Below are 24,222 nucleotides of genomic sequence, written 5' to 3'. Positions count from 1 at the left end.
CTTCAGATTGCTCTCGGCTAACTGAAAGATAGACTCTGTCACTAGCATCAGAGGAAGGGACCAGGTTGCCCCCACCCCCAGTTGTCTGAGAACACTCTTACGTGGAGATCCCACAAAGTGTCCAGGAATTCCAAAAAGGTGAATTCCACTGCTAGCAGCTCCTTCATACTTGAGTATGCTGAACTTGGTTCCTCTGTCCAAACCCCCTGAGCTACCTGGTCGTTCAAGTGAGCCCCCCAGCCTCTGGGGCTTGCATCTGTGGTCAGGATCTGATGGACTGAAATCACCCACAGAACACCCCGGGTCAAATTGTCCACCCTCATCCACCATCCCAGAGAAAATGTAGTTTTTGATGACAAGATTAGCTGACCTTCTAAATGCCAGTTTAGCGAGCTTTCGGCTCCTAGAATTTCCCACTGCAACTGTCTGGTATGTATCTGAGCCCATTGAACTGCCGGAAAACAGGCCGTCATGGAACCTAGGAGGGACATTGCTTTTTGTAGAGACATCGATGGGTGATCCTTTATTCGAGAAATTTGAGCTATGATCTTTGGAATCTTTCCTGCAGGGAGGCGACATTCTTGATTCTTTGTCTAATATGATGCCTACGTATTCCTGTACTTGATTCGGCTCGGTCCTGGATTAGATTTAAAAGCCAGCCTAAGCTGCTCAAGGAATCCATGACCTTTCTTAGTTGGTCTTTGCTATGCTGGAACTGCCTGTTATCAGAAAATCATCCAGGTATGGGACAATCAGCACGTCTTGTTCCCCTGAGGAACTTCTGATAATCCTTGTGGATAAGGACATGATAGTAAGTGTCATTTAAGTCCAGAACAGTCATGAAACAGTCCTGAAACAGTATTTTTACTGACGTATTCATGGACTCCATTTTGATGGTTTGAACCTTCAACAGCTTGTTCAATTTTTTGAGATTTACAATTGTCCTGTAAGTCCCGTCTGGTTTTCTGGTGGTAACAGAGGGGAGTAGAAACCTTCACCTTTTTCCTGAGCAGGGACTTCTTCAAAGACTGCTTTCTCTATCAGGCTTAAAACTTCCTGCTCTAAGGCTAGCTGCTCTTCGTTTGAGGATCTTTTGGGAGTCACTATGAAATTTGGATGGGGAATGGAGTGGGATTGGAATTTCAGCTCTGTTTTTATTATGTTTAGGAACCAGGAACTGTTGGATATTCCTTCCCAGGTCGGGAGAAACAAGGATAGCCTTCCCCCCACCCGGGAAAACTTTCATTGTGAGGGCTTTCTATCATCATTGGGGGGTCTGCTGAACAGGAATCCTTGGCCTTTCCCTTCTATCCTCCCACTTGTCCAGGTCCCTGTGGGGTTTCCTACGGATATATTTCTTACTCCGAAAAGATTTTCTATAGGAATTGTTGGACAGGACAGGGAAACGTTTTTTTATTATCCCCGGCTTTGTCCAGGATATCGCCCAGAGTAGGACCGAACAAAAATTTTGCCCTCACAGGGAATGGAGCATAATCTTGACTGGAGATCTCCCGGCCAACATTTATAGGGTATTCCCATCTCCAAGATCCTATCCCAATATGTAGTAGGTGCAATAATAAAAATATTAGCAAATACCTACATTTAGAAATGTAGTATAGTATTTTTGATTCGCTATGCCACTTACCTCATGTGCAGGCAATACAGGACCTTAAGTGTCCATGGTTACGACCACTAGCAGCTAGCTGTCACTTTATCAGTGGACGTAACCATGGATACCCAAGGTCCTGCAATGCCTGCGCATGAGGAAAGAGACATAGCGAATCAAGAATACTATACTACATTTCTAACTGGAGGTATTTGCTAATATTATTATTATTACACCTACTACGTATTGGGATAGGATCCTTGAGATGAGAATACTCCTTTAAGCCATATGGCCCGCCGGGCTGCAGTGGAAAAACTTGCTGCACTGGCTGCTAACCGGACTGAGTCAGCCGAGGCATCCGCCAAAAAAACAGCAGCTCCCTTCATTATAGGGATGGAGTCTAATATAGTATTCCTAGAAGTTTTTCTCCTCAGTTATGTTTCTAACTGATCCAACCAGAACATCAAAGATCTAGCCGCACAAGTGGCAGCTACCGCGGGACTCAACCCTCCCCCAGTGGGTTCCCATGAACCTTTTAAAAAGGTGTCTGCTTTTTTGTACATAGGATTTTTTAATACCCCCATATCCTCAAATGGAAGAGAAACCTTTTTGGAGGCCTTAGCCTTTCTCTCTGGTCTTTTCCACTATTTTTTAATTAAAGAGTGGACTTTTTCATTAAGGGGAAAAGATCTTCTTTTTTTTTTTGTTCCAGACCCCCAAACATCATACCTTGGACAGACATTTTGGGACGGGGGTCAGTCAGCCCCATAGTTGCCCTGATGAGACCATCTGTTTCTTCTATGGGAAAGCAGCTACACCTGCTTCTATCCCTAGATGAGGATGACGATGAACTGGACAGATCTGAATCTTCGTCATCATCCTCAGGGCTACTAGATCCGGATTCAGGGGACACATATTTGGGATTTTTCTGTTTTTCCCCCTTCCCTTGGAGGGACCAAACAGTGTCTTCTACCTGTACCCTTATAATCGACCTAAATTTTGCAAACTTTGGGGTCTCTTCACAAATAGTTTGCTCTATACAAGAGCCGCAGAGTCTCTTTTCCCACGTAGTGGGTAACTCTTCTGCGCAAAGAGCACAGTTCCAATGTTTTGTCTTCCCCGCACTTTTCCTTCCCAAATGAGAGAAGAGAAAAGGGGGACCCAATTATAAGGTGAACTTTCACGAACATCCCACTCTCGCTGTTACCACACTCGTGATGACGGGAAAAGTCCTCCTGATGTCCTGTTTCCTTATCCCGCTTCTTCCTCTGTTGCTGCTGTGACTGAGGCTGCCATGGTGAAGGGGGTGGTAGTGATGATTGGGGATGCTGGTTCCGCACCTCCTAGTGCTCCTGTTCACTCATGACCGAAGTAGACTGCCACAGCTCTATCAGAAGCACTCTGCAGTGCTCTCTGGCGATATATATATATATATATATATATATATATATATATACACCTGGTCTCCTCCCCGCCTGGGCAAAAATAGGGTCCTCATATCCCTTTCCTAAGGGACGCCATGCATCTGCCCCCAGAAGTTCCACATCTGCACCTGACTGTACTCCCAGTCAGGCTTTGCGGCGCTGCATAAGCAAGGGGAGCACCCACCAAAAGAGCGCAACGCATAACTGGGAGCGAGCATCATGGGCGTGACGTGTCATGGGGGCGTATCGCGCCTGTGCACGCACTGGAAGTTCCTGTGCCCGTCTTCTCAGCACGACCTCAGCTCACCGTTGCCGCCATGAAAATCCAGGGAGAGGTAGCATGTGCATCGCTCCATCTTCTGCTAACTCTCCCCCTGCACACCCTAGAGGCCCACTGATCCCAGTGGTGGCGCCTCGGGTCACCCGCTGCCTGAGTCAGACTGGTCGGGCCCAGTTCCAACGAGGATTCATCTTCTTGCCACATGGGTATGCCTTTCTTCTTACACAAGTACGCCGTACTGCAGGTTCCCCGTCAAGGACAGGAAACCAACTTATGCGGGACAGAGGTACCGCCCTTTTTGTCTATAGGTTTCTTGTCCTTGAAGGGCGGATCCCCTCTCTCTGTGGTGCTGTTATGGGGGAAGGAGAAAAAGGTATTGCAAGGTGGAAAGGGTGCAAATTGAAAAACGATGGGTCAATATTAAAGAAGTTGTCCACTACTTTATATGAACCCCCCAATGTATCCCCCCAGGGCCCAGAAGTGTTTTTGTAAATACCTTGTGGTGCCTTTTCTGCCTCTGAGCGGAGCTATCGCTGGCCGCTCAGAGGCATCATGTGACCGTCACGTCAAGTGAGGCGTGACATCAGTGATGAGCTCCCCGTGGTGGATGCTGCGCTGTGGGCGGGGTTACCCAGCACATCACACCCAGCATCCACCATGCGCTTTCCCAGTGAATGAGGAGAGGGAGAGTGCACAGTGGATGCCGGGTGTGATGTGCTGAGTAACCCCGCCCACAGCCCAGCGTCCACCGTGGAACACAGAAGTAAGTGCCCCCTGCTGCAGCCGGAACTTGACGTGACATCAGCGGATGTCAGAGCTAGCTGCAGCCGGGGGTCACGTAATGCCTGTGAGCAGCCAGTGATAGCGCCGCTCACAGGCAGAAAAGGCACCACAAGGTATTTAGAGAAACACTTATGGGCCCTGGGGGAATACATTGGGGGATCATATAAAGTAGTGGACAACCCCGTTAAGTAAAATATTTGAGCAATGTATACAAAACAATAGCTGGTGAGGCCCTGTATCCCTATTATCCCTGGCTTATTACTACCTCTCTCCCCAGTCCTATACCCATGCTCTCTCCCCTCTTTTCTCAGCCGTGTACCACCTGCTCTCTCATCTTTCCTATTCCTTCTACCTTTGCTCTCTCTTCGTTTTCCACCACCCTGTACCCCTGCTCTCCCTCTTCTGTTGTACCCCTACTCTCCCCTCTCAGTTGCCTTGTACACCTGCTCTCTCTAGCCATGTCTTCTCAGGCAATGCACCCCCCTAATACCACCAGCCCTGTACTTCTGCTCTTCCCAGCCCGGGAAACTTTCTCTCCCCCGGCTGTGTACCCTTGCTCTTGCCTGCCCTGTATCCCTCCTCATGCCTTTTCTCAGCCCTGTATAACTCTCTAACCCAGCCTTGTATCCCCCTTACCTTTACCCTATTCTATTCAAATTTTGTATCCATGCTCTCCCATGTTCCCGAAGCCCTGTACATCTGATTAACCTTCTCTCTCAGCCCTGTATCTCTCTTACCCTGTAATCCCATGCTCTCCCCTCTCTTCCTTTCACAGGCTCTGTAGCCCTGCCATCCTTGGCACTGTCCCCCTGCTCTCCCCGACTCCCTGCCCCTGCTCTTTTTTTTCCCCGACCCTATCCCCCTGCTCTCTCCTTTCCTTGGCCCTGTCCCCATGCTCTTGCCTGTCATCTTGTTCTCCCCTTTCCCTAGCCCAGTTCCCCTCATCTTGCCTTTCCCCGGCACTGTCCCCATGTTATCCCCTAGTCCCAGCCCTCTCGCTCTGTTCTCTCCTTTTACTGGCCCTGTCCTTCTACTCTCCCCATTCCCAGTTGCTCTCCCCCTTCCCTGCTCTCCGCAGCCTTGTCCCCCTGCTCTCCCCTTTCCCAGACTCTGTCCCCCTACTCTCCCTTTTCCCTGTCCCCCTGCTCTCTCCTTGGCCCTGTCCCCATGCTCTTCCCTTTCATCCTGCTCTCCCTGGCCCTGTTCCCCTGCTCTCCCCTTTCCCCTCTTCTTGCCTTTTCCTGGTCCTGTCCCCCTCCTCTCGCCTTTCCCAAGCACTGTCCCCATGCTCTTCCCTTTTCCCAACCTTGTTCCTCTGCTCTCCCCGACCCTGTCCCCTACTCTCCCCTTTCACCAGTCCTGTTCCCCTGCTCCCCCCAGCCCTGCCCCACTGCTCTCCCCGGCCCTGTTCCCCTGTCTCGACCCTGTCCCCCTTTTTCTTTTCCCCAGCCCTATACCCCTACTCTCCTCTTTCCCTGGTCCTGTTCCCCTTTTTTCTCCTTTCCCCAGCTCTGTCCCTTGCTCTCCCCAGCTTTGTCTCACTGTTCTCCCTGGCCCTGTATCCTCCTGCCCTCTCCCCTTGTACCTTTGCTCTCCCTTCTCTTTTTCCCTGACCCTGTACCCCTACTCTCCCCTCTCAGTTGCCATATACACTTGCTCTCTCTAGCCATGTCTTCCCAGGCCATGCACCCCCCACTTACCCCAGCCCTGTACCTCTGTTCTTCCCGGCCCGGCAAACCCTGTCCCACTGTTCTCCTCTCCTCTCATGCCGGCCCTGTCCCCCCTGCTCTCCCTTTTCCCCGGCCCTGTCCCCTTGTTCTACCCGGCCCTGTTCACATGCACTCCCCGTCCCCTTGTTCTCTCCCCGGCCCTGTCCCTCTGCTCTCCCTTTTCCCGGCCCTGTGCCCCTGTTCTCCCCTCTCCCATTCCCCCCTGGACCTGTTCCCCTGTTCTCTGCTTTCCCCCTGCTCTCTCCTCTCCCCGGCCCTTTCTTCCTGCTCTCCCCTCTCCCTGTTCTCCACGGCACTTTCCCCTGATCTCCCCTCACCCAGTCCTCGTTCTACCCTCTCCCTGTTCTCCAGGGCCCTGTCCCCCTGCTCTTCCCTCTCCCAGTCCCCCTGCTCTCCCCAGCCCTGTCACCCTGCTCTCCCCTTGTACTCACCGTCCCTTTGTTCTCTCCCCAGCCCTGTCACCCTGCTCTCCCCAGCCCTGTCACCCTGCTCTCCCCTTGTACTCACCGTCCCCTTGTTCTCTCCCCAGGCCTGTCCCCCTGCACTCACCGTCAACTTGTTCTCTCCCCGGCCCTGTGCCCCTGCTCTCCCTTTTCCCGACCCTGTGCCCCTGTTCTCCCCTCTCCCAGTCCCGCCTGGACCTGTCCCCCTGTTCTCTGCTTTCCCCCTGCTCTCTCCTCTCCCCGGCCCTTTCCCCTTGCTCTCCCCTCTCCCAGGCCCCCTGTTCTCCCCTCACCCAGGCCCCGTCCTACCCTCTCCCTGTTCTCCAGGGCCCTGTGTCACCCTGCTCTCCCCTCTCCCAGTCCCCCTGCTCTCCCCTTGTACTCACCGTCCCCCTGTTCTCTCGCCAGCCCTGTCACCCTGCTCTCCCCTTGTACTCACCGTCCCATTGTTCTCTCCCCAGCCCTATCCCCCTGCTCTTCCCTCTCCCAGTCCCTCTGCTCTCCCCTCTCCCAGTCCCCCTTGTACTCACCATCCCCTTGTTCTTCCCTCTCCCAGTCCCCCTGTTCTCCGCTTTCCCCCTGCTCTCTCTCCTCGGCCCTTTCCCCCTGCTCTCCCAGTTCTCCTCTCTCCCCGGCCCTTTCCTCCTCCTCTCCCAGTTCTCCTCGGCCCTTTTCCCCTGGTCTCCCCTCTCCCAGTCCCCCGTTCTGCCCTCTCCTTCTCCTCCTCGGCCCTGTCCCCCTGCTCTCCCCTTTCCCCTGCCCTGTCCCCCAGCTCTCCCCCCTCCCCGTGCGGTGTCTGAGCTCTTCCCTCCTCCCCGTGTCCTCGCAGCTGCTTGTTGCTGGGGAGGGTGACGTCATCGCTTCCGCCCCACTTCCTCTCCGTCTCCCTCTCTCCTCCTCGTCCCTGCGGCGGGTGAGAGGCGCACACACACATACACACACACAGTACATAGTGACTGCCAGACCCGGAGCCAACATGGAGTAACAGGAGATGGGGCTCGGACGGGGCCACCACCAGCAGCCACACGGGCGGGGCGCAGCAGCCGCCTGCTTATAATAAGCCAGTCCCCGGGAGGTACACGCCGCCGCCGCCGCTGCTCGTACACGGGAGGAGGGAGCACGACTGCACAAGCCGGGGGATAGCGAGTCATACACCGCCTGGGAAAGATGAGCAGCTCGGAGCCCCCCGAGGCGGGTACAAGACGACGGTGATCGGGACAAGATGAGTGAGGAAGCCCCCCCTGAGGAGTAAGTGCCGGCCACTGCCCGGGGGGCTGCTGGGTGCACGGGGTGGGCTGGCAGCGAGCTCCCCTCCCGGGCTGCACTGCATGGCTGCAGATGTGGAGCTCAGGATGCGTGCAGCATGGCACAGTGTGCAGCCCCGGGGCATGCATCGTGCTGCAGAGCTGTAATCGTGCTGCAGAGCTGTAACCAGTGGGCATGCTGAGCAGTAATGGTGGTGGGCATCAGATGGCAACCTGTGGCAGCTTCTTCTGCACTCCTGTCAGGACACCAATCTTGTGCCCAGACTATGGTGGCACATGTAGCACAGTGCGGCAGAGCCATTGGAATGTATTTGCTTGCTGATTATTGTCTGATTATGATTAATGCTACAAAGTTGGCGTCGGTGGCATATGAGCGACAGGTGAGCCCCGCACTATAGAACATAGCTGTGTTCTGTATGTATCACCTGTATGGACACAGCTGCCCACCCAAAAAAATAAAATTACATTTATGCTTTATTTTTACATAAACTGCCAAGTAATCTGCCATTGTACGCCAAATCCGGTAGAGCGCATATATCTGTTGTCCCATGTGGGTGCCCTGTGTTTAGTAATTGCCCCCTATAGGGCACAGACCGGCCGTAGAAATCCGTTTACGCCAGGATCATCATGTGAAAAAAAAACAAAAAAGCCCCAAGATTTCGATTGTTTGTCACTGATCGTATGTTGTACGATGGCCCAAAATTTTATTGACGTTCTAAAGTGACATCAGCAAATAGAGCGGAGTGAAGGCGAGCGACTACAGAAGGGATTATTATAAGTCAATTAGACATTGAAGCTTGCGTTATTGACGATTGACCCTTTTTTTTTTTTTTACAAATATATTACGTGTGAAAGGTTCCTTGTTGCATCAAGTATTTGTGTTTACAATGTATTACAGTGCAATGGACCTGTGCTGCTGCAGAACCTCTTATGAGTCTTAAAGTAAATACCGGTGTTACATATTTGATAAGAGTAGACATAACTTTGCGTGTGCCTGGGAGGGTCTCGCTCGCCTGTTGGACAGTGGGCATTCATTCATGCTGATGATGAGTATTGCAGTGTGCAACCATTAGGTTGTATGTTGGCATCCATTTGCCCTATTATGGCTATTAGTGTATGCATATGATATATATCTCACACCCTCCTAGGCTGTTATAATGTGACATGTACAGGATAGGATATACCTGCAGGGATGCTTTGCCAACTGTGGTCTACGGCCGGGTTGTGGCTCATTTCTGTGCACAGTATTGATGTCGTTCATGTCACCCCCCCACCACCACCACCCCACTGAGAATTTATAGGATGCTGGTGCACTCACTTGTTACCATCATTACACCCGCTTTATATACTTTTAATGACTTTCGATATCACAGACATGTCTGCTTACTACACTGACGTGCACTGATATCTCATTAAGGCCACGGCCCCACTATCATTATTCGGTCAGTATTTTTTCTCAGGAGTGGGAGCCAAAACCAGGTGAGGAACAATCAGAGAAAAGGTATAATAGAAACAAGTCACCAATTCTGCATTTATCACCCACTCCTGGTTTTGGCTCCCACTCCTGAGAAAAAATACTGACCAAATACTGATACTGGGGCCGCGACCTTAAGAAGACACCCCTGTGTACTCTGCCGGGTAAGGGTTGATACTCTGTGCCAATTTTGGTGTCCAGATTTATGGCTACGTTAAAAAATTCATTGTTATTGTGTCAACGCTACATAGGTTGCTGTGTGAGATTACGTTCGTGGATATATGGTATCCATGTGGACGGATGTTGGAAAATAATCGCTGCCATTCGTCATTTCGATAAGTGTGGGGGCACAGTCGCAAAGTCCCCCCCCCCCTTTTTAATGAACAATTCTGAGTGTAAAAGCAAAACTTTTTCCTGCATCGTTAACTCTGGGGTTACATGGCGGCTTGGCCCTGCATAGTACAATGAATGGGGTCACGTTGCGACCTGCCAGCAACAAACCAAGTATTCAGCTGGTTGAGTCTTTGCAATTGCTTGTCGCGGCACCTTGCGAGTTGCGATGTGATCCATTATCTGCGACATAATATCGTCATCGGCCGCACGGATAAAGTATGGGTGATGCCAAATATGGCCACCGGCACTGTTCTCACACGACGTCCACAGAGTTCACACATCACTTTGTGATAAGGCCCAAAAAAAAATTTTTTTTGTTTTTTTTATTATAGGCTTTTATTGGAAGTATGAAAAAATGCATGTGACAAATTGATTGAATTTTTATGCTTGAATTCCGCAAAAAAAAGTTGCATCAAATCGCACCAAAAACCAGTAAAAAATTAAATATTTCAAGGGAAAAAAAAACATTATTCAGAGCAGATTGCGATTATTTTGCAGAAAAAGCCCATATTCACATGTATGATAATGCTGTGTGAGCGTTTGATGTTCAGGGTTCTTGGAAAGCTGGGTAACATCCCGAGTGAGCAGTAACGTAGCCATATTACCGGTTGCCCTGCTGTTACAGGCATTGGTTTTTGGATATTTATATGAGTAGATGATTTCGTGACTTGTATTTCCTGTGATTTTTTTTTTTTTTATATATGTGGGAAATGTAGTTGTGTATCAGGTGTGGTAAATGTGACTTTACCTCAGGAAGTGAACGTAGACCAAACACTGAGCAGCCACCGCCATTCACAAAAAGATGTCAGATTAGAGCGGAGCTGCTGCTGGGGATGGCACGGCCCGGGTGCAGGACTCTGCTATTAGGCATTGTTTCTGCTGGCATTGTCCTCCCTGTCCAGGCGCAGGACCTTGTGTTTGGGTTACCTGTAGGCCTCCCATTCAGGCCAAGCATTTGGTTACCGTGTAATTATGAACCATTCACTGGGTTCAGCGCATCGAGAGCCCCTGAGGGGAGATATTGTGCCGCTTGTCATTAATAAAATGTCTGTCCTCTCTGCTGATTGTTCTCCTGTGGATTTCTTCTGGCCGGTGAAACAGTGATTATTATTAAGATGTGCTTGGCCTCAGGAGCCTTATAGTGAGGGTCATTCAAGGCCGGACTTCCCTCAAGCCAGGTAGCCAATGTGCCAGCAAATTTGCCGCAGGTGCCTATGTGTTTTTTTTTTTTCTAATGTCTAGTTTGCCCATCTTTGTTTATTGAGGTATTATTTAAGCAGGATTTTACCTTTAAAGGGATTGTCCACCTTACGGGGACTTGTGTTTTTTTTTTTTGTTTTGTTTTTTTCTTTAAATGTATAAATTTGTAGCTTGAAATTTTTGCATTTCGGTTTCAATAAAAACTTTGCATCATTTTGCTTTTAGGCTATGTGCCCACGTTGCATTTATGAAGCAGAAAATTTCTGCTGCATAAATGCAAGTCCTCTCCCGGAAAAACGCATGCGGAATTCCGCACGCGTTTATCGCGCATTTTTCGCGCGTTTATCACGCGTTTTCCACATGCGGAATTGCCTTGCGTTTTTTATGCATTGGACAAAGGCAATTCCGCTTGCGGAAACGCAAAATTAAATGACATGCTGCGGATTTTTGAACGCGGCATAAACGCTGCGGAAAAATCCGCAGCATGTGCATAGAACTTGCGGAATCCCATTGGGGAACATGGGGTGCGGATATACATGCGTTTTTCAAGCGTTTACGCTGCGGAAATTCCGCAGCATATACGCTTGAAAAATGCTACGTGGGCACACAGCCTTACAGGCTTCTTGCTTTCCTGCACATTTTACTTTGGTGTGGTCATAAATCAGCTGAGAGGAGCCCAGAAAAGGGCAGATTAGGGCTAATGCAGACGCCCGTGACGGCCTCATAGACATACATGAAGCAGTCACGCTCCGGTCGGGAGACCCATGGCCCGGTCCGTGCAATATGATCCAATTGGCATGGACGTCTACATGAGTCCTAAGGCCACGGCCCCACTATCAGTATTTGGTCAGCATTCGGTCAGTATTTTTTCTCAGGAGTGGGAGCCAAAACCAGGAGTGGGTGATAAATGCAGAATTGGTGACTTATCACCCACTCCTGGTTTTGGCTCCCACTCCTGAGAAAAAATACTGACCAAATACTGATAGTGGTGCCGTGGCCTTAGGGTTACAAACTGACCGTCATAACGAGCTGACCGACAGATTCTCAGTTATCTCATTCTGCAGGCAGCAATGGACCGTGCTACACAGAAGCTATAAAAGGCAAACTGGAAAAATGTTTTAATGAAACTCAGTATCAATTTTTTTTTTTTTTTTAATTTATTTTTGTAACCCAAAATGCATGCATTTTAAGTTAAAAGAAATTGCTCTCAAAAGGTGGATGCCCTCCTTTAATAGGGTTAAAGACCAGCACAGAGAAAATGTGCAGAATTACCAGATAGTGACCAATTATCTAGTAGTTTTAATATACTATGATAGTCTATGCGCGAACGCCCAGAAGCATACCTTGGAGGTCCAAACGTACATGTCTGGTATACAGCCTACCTGTAATATGGATGGAACAAAGTGTAAGAGAACCTGTGTGGCGCCAGGCAGTGATGCCGTAAATCGCCTTTGTAAATCTTATTTGTATTACATCAGTCATGCGAAATGCGTAATGTCATTGGTAGCGCATCGAGCAATGATTTTAGAATTGCTACATCTGGATGCTACCTATATAGGCGATCAACTGGCAATCCAGTTGGTAGTTTGGGGATTGCTTGACGCTACCCCAATAGTTGCTTAAAATTGAAGTTGTCAGCTTTTTAATACCTTTCTAACTTTCCAATTCCGTGTTTTAGAGCAAACTGAGCTAAACTGAACAATAACTAGTTATTAATTCATGAGCTTCTTCACGTTAGGGGCTTAGGAGTCCAGTGGGTGGCGGGCTCACACAATTTTGGACTGCCTTGATTGACCAAGTGTGCTTATGCCAATAAGTCTTTCATAATTAGACTAAATACCAATCTTATGAAGAAGCCTTGAAATACAAAACGAGCTTCTTGGGCTGTGTTCGCGTCTCATTTTCACAGGGTAGATGGGTGAAACAACTGGGTAATTTGGGTTTTGAGTTTCACGGGGGGCTCCAATGTATTTAGAATATAGGGTTAGGACAGTACATAAACATGTCCCTTCTCCCATGTTTCCTTTGGTCGCTGAGATTTAAATTGTTTTTTTGACAAACTCCTGCTTCTATTTTTTTTTTGCAAATAAGGACAAAGGAGGAAATTTTAACAACTAGAAGGGGCAGTTTGGAAATCATTCTTGAAGTTTCCTATAAGTTTTGGGGTGGCATATACCAATTTGAGTAGCGAATTACTGCTGTTTTTTTGCCCACATGTATAGCACTAATTACAATTTTACAATAAAAATTAAGTGTTAAAAACTTAAAACTATATGGCACACTACAGCTGTGTATATGGGGTATCCTAAAGATAAGACCAAATATAGCGGCATTGATGGAGACAAAAAATCGCATTGGCAATTATTTAACAAGCAATCACCTGATTTTACAGGGGAACAGCCATTTCACCTATGAAACCATATGACCGGCTGTTGCTCTGCAAAATCAAGTGGTTATTTTACAAGCAATTAAGTGTCTCCGCTTAGCCTTAGGCACACATCTTGGTCCGTATACAGACAGGAATATCCAGACCTGCAAGGAAAGTTGTCATATTTTTTTTTTTTTTTATAAAGCTGCAGCATTTCTGCAACAAAATCTGCAGCTTTTTTTCCACTATGGAAATTCCACTGTGGATAATTCTGATGTGGAAGTGTACTAAGGCCACGTTCACACGTATTTAGTCAGTATTTTATATCAGTATTTGTAAGCCAAGAGCGGGTGATAAATGCAGAAGCAGTGACTTGTTTCTATTGGGCCACGGCCCCACTATCAGTCCACTATCAGTATTCGGTCAATATTTTTTCTCAGGAGTGGGAGCCAAAACCAGGTGAGGAACAATCAGAGAAAAGGTATTGACTTTATAACTTAATTTTAGGGGTAAATATTGAAGTATTAGACCTTTTGGTGAATGTGACAAGTGCCCTGGCATGTAGGTGTTGTGTACAGCGCACAGCTATGTGATCGCCTGGGAGGCCTTGATTGAACATCTGGCAATAAAGTGTTTGGAGAAACATCCCACTCCATTTCCAGCTCTTTATATGGAAATGAACTATGCTAAACCTTGTAGAAAGTCAGAATTCCAGCCTCATCCTCACATTATAGGCATGCTGGCAAAAATGCCACAATGTAGCCACCACCCAAACACCCATTCATATATGTATTTATCAAGGCGATTGTGTGTGATACATTGCGAGGGGACAAATTTGCTTGGAAAATAGGCGCCTATCGCTTCTTGTGGTGGTCTTCTTTTTTTTTTTTTTTTAAATCTTCATCGTTCTCCTTCACATGCTGCACAAAAAAATTGCAGCACTACGTATTTCACATCCGCAGCATGTCAACGCTGTGGATTTCACCTTTAGCATTTCCACTATGAAATCCATGTTGTTGTTTTTGTTGTTCCTGAATGCTTTTTCAACATTTTTGACCACCAGACTTTTTTTTTTTTTTAAACTTTAGTCAGTGATGAAGATACCCCTAACGTTTTTTCAAGCAAAAAAACTGGGAAAGCATCTTCCGGGTGTCTTTTTAGCCTTCACATTGACTTGTCTTCGATATAGAGCATCTTCGGAGGGGCATCTTAAATACCCTCAAAAGAAATAGAAATGCGTATGTTCATTCTTTTGAGGGTTCGCCGAAAGCTTTTTCAGGTGGGTTTCAGAACAGAATACACCTGAAAAAGAAGTTGGGTGCACATACCCTTAATTAAAGGTTCTTACACACTCCAAAAGTAATCTCTATGCATACCCTTTGGGGACTTTTTGGAGGAGCTTTGTGCCTCCTAGCATTTGAAGGGTTTTTTTTTGCAATCATTTGATTGAACCATACCTAATTTGTAGCATTTTCTGCCACAAGCCGCTTCAAAGGAGTGACCTTCACTTTCCTTTCTCCGGCCAGGTGTTTTTCAAAGCCTGGAGTGTTTAATAGATGCTCAAAAGCCTGATCATATGAGCAGCAAGTAATCTTTCATTTCTATGCAAAAATACTTTTTGAGCGTTTTGTCAGTGCTTTTTCTAGCATTTAAGGAGCAGAGATGCTCAAAAAATGGTGGAAAAAACTGAACATACTTTAAGGGTATGTACACACAGCGTTGTGTTTCGCCTAGAACCACCTGAAATAGCGCACAACCCAGCCGCAGAAATTGAACACGGTGCACAGCAATGTAAAAACGACATTGCTGTACACCATTTTCGTCTTTTGCTACTTTTAACCCTTTCAGGTTTCGGAAACCATGAGGTGGTTAAAAGAAGTAGCATGCACATTCTTCAAGCGGCTTCTACTATAGTGGAGGGTACAGAGAACAGACGCTGTATACAGCGGCTGTCGTGTATACACACTCGGGAGCGGGGGTGCACAGCGGCTGTCGTGTATACACACTCGGGAGCGAGGGGTGCACAGCGGCTGTCGTGTATACACACTCGGGAGCGAGGGGTGCACAGCGGCTGTCGTGTATACACACTCGGGAGCGAGGGGTGCACAGCGGCTGTCGTGTATACACACTCGGGAGCGGGGGTGCACAGCGGCTGTCGTGTATACACACTCGGGAGCGGGGGTGCACAGCGGCTGTCGTGTATACACACTCGGGAGCGAGGGGTGCACAGCGGCTGTCGTGTATACACACTCGGGAGCGAGGGGTGCACAGCGGCTGTCGTGTATACACACTCGGGAGCGAGGGGTGCACAGCGGCTGTCGTGTATACACACTCGGGAGCGAGGGGTACACAGCGGCTGTCGTGTATACACACTCGGGAGCGAGGGGTGCACAGCGGCTGTCGTGTATACACACTCGGGAGCGAGGGGTGCACAGCGGCTGTCGTGTATACACACTCGGGAGCGAGGGGTGCACAGCGGCTGTCGTGTATACACACTCGGGAGCGAGGGGTGCACAGCGGCTGTCGTGTATACACACTCGGGAGCGAGGGGTGCACAGCGGCTGTCGTGTATACACACTCGGGAGCGAGGGGTGCACAGCGGCTGTCGTGTATACACACTCGGGAGCGAGGGGTGCACAGCGGCTGTCGTGTATACACACTCGGGAGCGAGGGGTACACAGCGGCTGTCGTGTATACACACTCGGGAGCGAGGGGTGCACAGCGGCTGTCGTGTATACACACTCGGGAGCGAGGGGTGCACAGCGGCTGTCGTGTATACACACTCGGGAGCGAGGGGTGCACAGCGGCTGTCGTGTATACACACTCGGGAGCGGGGGTGCACAGCGGCTGTCGTGTATACACACTCGGGAGCGGGGGGTGCACAGCGGCTGTCGTGTATACACACTCGGGAGCGAGGGGTGCACAGCGGCTGTCGTGTATACACACTCGGGAGCGAGGGGTGCACAGCGGCTGTCGTGTATACACACTCGGGAGCGAGGGGTGCACAGCGGCTGTCGTGTATACACACTCGGGAGCGAGGGGTGCACAGCGGCTGTCGTGTATACACACTCGGGAGCGGGGGTGCACAGCGGCTGTCGTGTATACACACTCGGGAGCGGGGGTGCACAGCGGCTGTCGTGTATACACACTCTGGAGCGGGGGTGCACAGCGGCTGTCGTGTATACACACTCGGGAGCGAGGGGTGCACAGCGGCTGTCGTGTATACACACTCGGGAGCGAGGGGTGCACAGCGGCTGTCGTGTATACACACTCGGGAGCGAGGGGTGCACAGCCACACCCTTGCCTGTAAGCAGACAGCCTCCTCTGTAGTTTGTCCCCCTCCGGCCGCCGTCTTTTCTCTATTGATTTGCATGCTGCACTTCTCATTCATAAAAACCCACGCACACAACACAGGCAAAGACGAGGACGGCAGCTGCAGACTCCGAGGCCGCCGCCTCCTCTCCTCCCCCACCCGGCTCTGCCTTTTGTCACGGTGACCATGTCCCGAGTGCACACTGTGCGGCTGCGGGCGGGGCCGGAGCTGCAGTTCGAGGTGAGGAGGAGGAGGCCCGTGTCTCCGGCCGCAGCCCCGTATTTGTGAATAGAGCGGAGTCTCCCGGTCACATGACCGCGGCCATTCATAAATCCTGCGGCCTGTTCCCAGCCTGCCCCGCGCCAGGGTATTGTCCTCACTCCGCCGGGCACCTTATAGCCTGCGGGCGGGTGTCTGCCGCATGCGACCAGCCGTGCACACAGCTCGCACCCCGGCTCTGCGCGTTTGTGAGTCCTTCACCTTCTGCAAATTCCATAAAAAAAATAGTGAAACAAAAGGACCTACACTTTTTTTTTGTGCGCCCCTGAGACAAACACAATATCTTGCAATTTTTCTTCTTTTGAGGTGTTTGCGTTTTTTTTCTTTTTACTATTGGGTTATGCTGACACCGCTTGTTTCATGAGACCTCGCTGAAGAAAGTTCTGCCCAAATCGTCTCAATTATATGAACTGATTTTCAGTCTTTTGATTGATTTTTTTGTGGTGGGATTGGGGCAAATCAATTTCTGTAAAGTGGGTCCATGAGAAAAAAACAAATAGAACTCGGATGCCATCTGTATGTTAACAAGGGTCTTCAGCAGTGGACGGGGCGAGCTTTAAAAACTACTCATTGGAGGAAAATAAATGACGAACTGAGTGAGCGGTGCAGATAAGACATGGCGAAAAAAATGACATGGTCATGTGACTTGTAATTTCAAAAAATTTTTTTTTTTTTTTAGGCTGCGTGCTCACTATGCTTTTTTCAAGCGTTTTTGCACAGCGATAACGCTTGGTAATACATGCCCCATGGTCCCCAATGATAATCCGCATGCTGTGCACATGCTGCGGAAATTTCCACTGCGGATTATCATTGCGGAAAAATCCACAGCATGTCAATTACTTTTGTGGACTCACAGCGTAATTGCCGCCATTGACTTGCATTGAATCACATAATATCCGCATGACTACATGTGGATATTAAGCGATTCAATGTGCGGATGGTACCCAGGTCTGGAGAAGAGGAGACTCTCCTCCAGACTCGAGTACCATAGTACCTGTAAAAAAAAAAAGAATTTAAAATAAAAAATATACATTATACTCGCCTTCCGATGGCCCCTGGTCTCCTATATGGTGCGTCCGATGTCTTCGGCTGCTCGCGATGGTATAAAAGGACCTTCCATGACGTCATTTAGTCATGTGACAGGTCACGCGACCGCTGACGTCGGCGGTCGCGTGACCTGTCACATGACTAAATGATGATATGGAAGGTCCTTTTACACCACCGCAAGCCGTACAAGAGACTGGACGCACCGGAAAGAAGACCGCGGGCCATCGGAAGGTGAGAATAATGGGTTTTTTTTTTTACCATCCTTATTCTTTTTTTTAACTATTACTTGGTCACACTATATAAAATCCATGCCTGTTGCATGGATTTATATAGTGTTGTCAAGCACTTTTCCAAGAGATGCTAAAATCGCTTGGAAAAGCGCTTGATAACCCGCATGCAGAAACGTATGCAAAAACGCTTGACAAACGCTTCTACCTGGCGGGAAAAACGCATGTAAAATCCACATGCGTTTTTCCAGCCAGGGAGATGCAGAAAAAATCTGCAGCATTTCTGCATCTTTGGCACTTAGCCTTAATGGTTGTTAAAAAAAAGAAAAAAAAAATCAAAAGTTTTCCTGCTGCTTGTGACATCATATGGGTGCATTTACCCCTGCCAATTATTGGGCGTGAGCGCTGTTAGGCCAATGGAAAACTGGGTGAAATCATTTTTATGTTTCCTTAAGGCCACATTCACATATTCAGTATTTATAAGCCAAAATCAGGAGTGGAACAACCAGAGGAAATGTATAATAGAAACACGTCACCACTTCTGCATTTTTCACCCATTCCTGGTTTTGGCTTACAAATAGTGTTGAGCATTCCGATACTGAAATATCGGGTATCGGCCGATATTCACTGTATCGGAATTCCGATACTTAATTCCGATACTTTTACAATATCGAATACCGGAATCGGAAGTTCCCATAATGCCTGCGCTCTGCAGTGTCTGTGAAGGATGACAAGCTGGATGGCAGCGCTCAGCTGCGATCCAGCTTGTCATCAGAATGCCATCCCAGCGTGGGAGAATTCTCCTGATTGTTTAAAAGCCGGCGCGCGGTAAAAAGCCGCCGGCTTTTAAACAATCACGCAGCCCCATACTGCTTCCCCGCAGCCTCCCACCCCGATTCTCCGCTCCCCTCGCCACCTCCCATCCCGATCGTAAGTTAGGACCGGGCGGGGAGCGCAGCACCAAGGAGCGAAGGACCCGGGCGGGGAAGCCGGCAGTGAAAAGACTTCACCGCCGGCTTTCCCGTTCTGTGCTGCGCTTTCCCGCCGGTTATTTCAAATGAACAGCTGAGGTATCAGGTGATGCCGATCAGCTGTTCATTTGAAGTCGCCGCGGTGCCCTCAGAGGGTTCATGTGAGTTCATGCTTGACTGCATGAACTCACATCAACTTTCCCACGGCCGCACAGGTCAGCCACTCCTCCCAGACCCGTCATGATTAGTGTGTGCGGGGTGTGTGTGTGCGCGCGCGGGGTGTGTGTGTGCGCGGGGTGTCTGTGCGTGCAGGCAGACATAGGCCGATGTGACACTACTACTCCCATCGGCCTATGTCTGTCCCCCGTCCACTCGTGCCAGCAGGATCAGCTCGATGGGAGCAGTAGTTCCCATCAGCCTGATCCTGCTATTTAAATTGCCCTACTGTGTCCCCAATAAATTTTAAATACATGTCATTGGTGGCCAGTGGTTACCTAAAAGAAATTAGTTCATACATTACCTGTCCCCGCCGATCGCCACCTAAAATAAAGTAAAAAATAAAAAACTACACCTATACTCACCTAGACACCTAATTCCCCGAAGCCATCGATCTCCTGTAATAAAATATAAAATAATAAACCACAACCTTATCCTTACCCCTCCGTAGTAGTCCACGAGTGTCCCACGAAGATCTCCAGTTCAGAGCAGCCACATAGAATGTGACCGCTCTGAACCGCTGCCGCCGCTAGAATGACGGGGCCGTAAGGGTTCACCGGAGTTCAGGCAGCGCTGCTCCGGTTAGCTCCTTTACGGCACTGCTGTATCGTGAGAAATTCCCACGGTACAGCACTGCCGTAAAGGAGGTCTCCGGAGCAGCGCTGCCTGAATGCACTCCGGTGACCTCAGTCAGTGGCTCCCGCTGCCGGGAGCGGACGTGTTCCCGGCAGCGTGAGCTTACAGCAGCCATGCACAGCTGTCACCATCTCCAGATGTGACAGCTGTGCATGGGAGATCAGCGCAGGAACGTGGACAGGTAACTATTTTTTTTTTAGTAAACTAAGAATTAAATAAAATGGTGTTTTATTTCAAATAAATTATTTTTTTCTGGGTGTAGTGTGTTTTTTCTTTTTAACACTTTGTAGGTTAGTAATGGGGGTGTCATATAGACGGCCATCATTACTAACCTGGGCTTCATGGCAGCTGGCGCTGACATGAACCCCACTACTATTGCCCCCTGCCACCGCACCAGGGCAGCGTGGAAGAGCGAGGCTAAGTGCCAGAATTGGCGCATCCTATGGATGCGCCATTTCTGGGGCGGCTGACGGCTGGTGTTTCTAGCCTGGGAGGGGGCCAATATTCATGGCACCCTTCCTGAGCTATTAATATCAGCCCCAAGCTGTCTGCCTAGCCTTTGCTAGCTATTAAAATAGGGGGGACCCCACGTCATTTTTTTGGGGGGGGTCCCCCATTTTAATAGCTAGTAAAGGCTAGGTATTCAGCTGGGGGCTGATATTAGTAGCCTGGGAAGCTCCGTGGGTTTTACCCCCTTCCCAGGCTTCAAACATCTGCCCCAGCCGTCTGCTTAACCTCCGCTAGAGACTAAAATTATGGGGGATCCCACGCCATTTTTTTTTTAAATAAATCCTTTATTTTAACACTAAATGACATTTGAGGACTTAATAAAGATGCAGTCCCTAAATTATTATTTATTTTTTAATAAATTTTTCCCAAAACTTTTGACGTGGGCTTCGTCATATTTTTGTATGCCAGCCAGGTACAGCATCCAGCTTCTATGAACGCGCCATTTTCCGGGGCGGCCGCGGACTGCAATTTTCAGCGGGGGGGGGGGGCAGAAAGCTTGGGCCTCCCTGCGCTGCAGATTCCATCCCCCAGCTGCCTAGTTGTACCTGGCTGGACACAAAAATAGGGAGAAGCTCCACGTTTTTTTTTTTTTTAATTATTTCATGAAATTCATGGAATAATTAAGAAAAAAAGGGCTTCCCTATATTGTTGTGTCTGGCCAGGTACAAATAGGCAGCTGGTGGTTGGGGGCAGCCCGTTCCTGCCTGCTGTACCTGGCTGGACACAAATATAGTGTGAAGCCCCACGTCAATTTTTTTTAATTATTTCAGGAAATTCATGAAATAATTAAAAAAAAATTATGTGGGGCTTCGCCCTATATTTGTGTCCAGCCAGGTACAGCAGGCAGGAACGGGCTGCCCCCAACCACCAGCTGCCTATTTGTACCTAGCCGGACACAACAATATAGGGAAGCCCTTTTTTTCTTAATTATTCCATGAATTTCATGAAATAATTAAAAAAAAAAATGTGTGGCGCTTCGCCCTATTTTTGTGTCCAGCCAGGTACAACTAGGCAGCTGGGGGCTGGAATCTGCAGCGCAGGGAGACCCAAGCTTTCTGGGCCCCACCCGCTGCAAATTGCAGTCCGCAGCCGCCCCGGAAAATGGCGCGTTCATAGAAGCGCCATCTTCTGGCGCTGTACCCAACTCATCCAGGGCCCTGGTGCGGTGGCTCACTGGGTAATAAAGGGGTTAAGGCCAGCTTGGCATTATCAGCTGGCCCTAAGCCCGAAATTCATGGGGTCACGCCAATATTAGACATGACCGCCATGAATTTCTAGTAAAGTATTTAAAAAAAACACAAACACCCAGAAAAAAGTCCTTTAATTGAAATAAAGACACAATTCTTTATTGTTCTAAATTAAACCATACTTACCACCACGCCCATTCCAGCTGAAGCCAACGATCTCCTGCAATAAAAGTAAAATAATAAAGCAACCTCATCCTTACCTTTCCATGGCTCCCACGACAGCTTCAGCTCTGCTACATCGAGATGACAGGCTGGACCGCAGCAGAACGCTGCCATCCATCCTGTCATCCCGCAGACACTGAGAAGCGCAGGCATACTTCCACTCCTCAGTGTCTGGCTGTGACGGCATCCAGATGAGCCGAGGTCATGTCCAATGAACTCAGCTCACCTCATGTACGTCACTGACAGCGTGGGAAAATTCTCCTGCACTCAGCACTTCAGCGTGAGAATTTTCCCACGCTGTCAGTGACGTGCATGAGGTGAGCTGAGTTCATTGGACATGACCTCACCTCATGTATGTCACTGACAGCGTGGGAGAATTCTCACGCTGAAGCGCTGAGTGCAGGAGAATTTTCCCACGCTGTCAGTGACGTGCATGAGGTGAGCTGAGTTCATTGGACATGAACTCGGCTCATTTGGATGACGTCACAGAGAGACACTGAGGAGCGCAAGCATGCCTGCGCTTCTCAGTGTCTGCGGGATGACAGGCTGGATGGCAGCTTTCTGCTGCGGTCCAGCCTGTCATCTCGATGTAGCAGAGCTGGAGCTGTCCTGGGAACCATCGAAAGGTAAGGATGAGGTTGCTTTATTATTTTTCTTTTATTGCAGGAGATCGTTGGCTTCAGCTGGAATGGGCGTGATGGTAAGTATGGTTTAATTTAGAACAATAAAGAATTGTGTCTTTATTTCAATTAAAGGACTTTATTCTGGGTGTTTGTGTTTTCTTTTAACTTTGACTATGGGGTTAATAATGGGGGTGTCTTATAGACGCCTCTCCATTACTAACCTGGGCTTGATGTCAGCTGGCATTATAAGCTGACATCAACCCCAACCCTATTACCCCCTGCCACCGCACCAGGGCAGCGTGGAAGAGCGAGGCTAAGTGCCAGAATTGGCGCATCCTATGGATGCGCCATTTCTGGGGCGGCTGACGGCTGGTGTTTCTAGCCTGGGAGGGGGCCAATATTCATGGCACCCTTCCTGGGCTATTAATATCAGCCCCCAGCTGTCTGCCTAGCCTGTGCTAGCTATTAAATTAGGGGGGACCCCACGTTATTTTTTGGGGGGGTTCCCCCATTTTAATAGCTAGTAAAGGCTAGGTATTCAGCTGGGGGCTGATATTAGTAGCCTGGGAAGCTCCGTGGGTATTACCCCCTTCCCAGGCTTCAAACATCTGCCCCAGCTGTCTGCTTAACCTCCGCTAGAGCCTAAAATTAAGGGGAACCCCACGCCAATTTTTTTTTAAATAAATCCTTTATTTTAACACTAAATGACAAGTACAGTAATCAACACTGTCACTGTACTTCATATATATGTGACTGACCTGTTTCTATCTAATCTATGTGTGATTCTCTATTCCTTCTATTCTAAATTGTCGGGTACAGATGCTGAATTGCCGGCCGGCTTTCTTAAAGAGACGGTGCATGAAAACACTATTATTTTTTTAAATAAATCCTTTACACTAAATGACAAGTACAGTAAGCAACACTGTCACTGTACTTCATATATATGTGACTGACACGTTTCTATCTATCTAATCTATGTGTGATTCTCTATTCTGTCTGTTATAAATTGTCGGGTACAGATGCTGAATTGCCGGCCGGCTTTTTTAAAGAGACTGTGCACGAAAACACTATTATTTTTTTTAATAAATCCTTTACACTAAATGACAAGTACAGTAAGCAACACTGTCACTGTACTTCATATATATGTGACTGACATGTTTCTATCTATCTAATCTATGTGTGAAGCTCTATTCTTTCTGTTATAAATTGTCGGGTACCGCTGCTGAATTGCCGGCCGGCTTTTTTAAAGAGACGGTGCACGAAAACACTAATATTTTTTTTAATAAATCCTTTACACTAAATGACAAGTACAGTAAGCAACACTGTCACTGTACTTCATATATATGTGACTGACATGTTTCTATCTATCTAATCTATGTGTGATTCTCTATTCTGTCTGTTGTAAATTGTCGGGTACCGGTGTATGCCGCTGATGAATTGCCGGCTTTTCATGTCATTTTACATTATTCTTAGTTGTTTTACTTCATGTAGAATTAACCTACAAGGAAAGAAAGGGTTTATTTTCATTCCGATATTTGTGTCCCATTGACTTGCATTGGTTTCCGGTATCGGAATCGGCGATATCCGATACTTTTTGGGTATCGGCCCGATCCAATCCGATACGATATTTCCTGATATCGGAAGGTATCGCTCAACACTACTTACAAATACTGACCAAATACTCAACGTGTGAACGTGGCGTAAGAGCGTGTTCACATACTGTGGAAAATTTCAGCTCCAAAAGTGACTTTAGAATCTCCAGCTAACTGTAATCGCAGTATGTAATATTGTGTACATTAGCAGTGCAAGGGGCGAGATATATATATATAATTTTTTTTTAATATATATATTTTGTAGTATAACCCTCTTTCCATGCTTTTTTTTTTTTTTTATTATTATTTTTTTGCATTGTTTATCTAGAGTTTATAAACCCCCATTCATTGGTAATGTCCAGTTGCAGTTTTGGGGCGTGTGCACATGGATCAGAGACGCTGTGGCTTTCGCTGTAGATTTGCATATTACAGT

At 48.3% G+C, this 24,222-nt stretch overlaps 1 protein-coding gene across 1 annotated transcript in view; it reads left to right on the top strand.

Annotated features, from left to right (window-relative positions):
• Positions 1-7,094: 7,094 nt before the first annotated feature.
• SPRED2 (sprouty related EVH1 domain containing 2) overlaps positions 7,095-24,222 on the top strand; it is a 94,708-nt gene continuing 77,580 nt past the window's right edge. The window contains exon 1 of the mRNA XM_073672172.1: positions 7,095-7,514. Coding sequence (XP_073528273.1) covers positions 7,489-7,514 — 26 coding nt within the window. The 5' untranslated portion in view covers positions 7,095-7,488. The remainder of the gene's footprint in view (positions 7,515-24,222) is intronic.

The sequence above is a fragment of the Phyllobates terribilis genome, unplaced genomic scaffold (genome assembly GCF_046119375.1).
Source record: "Phyllobates terribilis strain yellow unplaced genomic scaffold, ASM4611937v1 Scaffold_3__8_contigs__length_932513732, whole genome shotgun sequence".
NCBI lineage: Eukaryota > Metazoa > Chordata > Amphibia > Anura > Dendrobatidae > Phyllobates > Phyllobates terribilis.
Note: the sequence above shows the minus strand (reverse complement) of the source record. Positions and strands in the feature narration are given on the sequence as shown.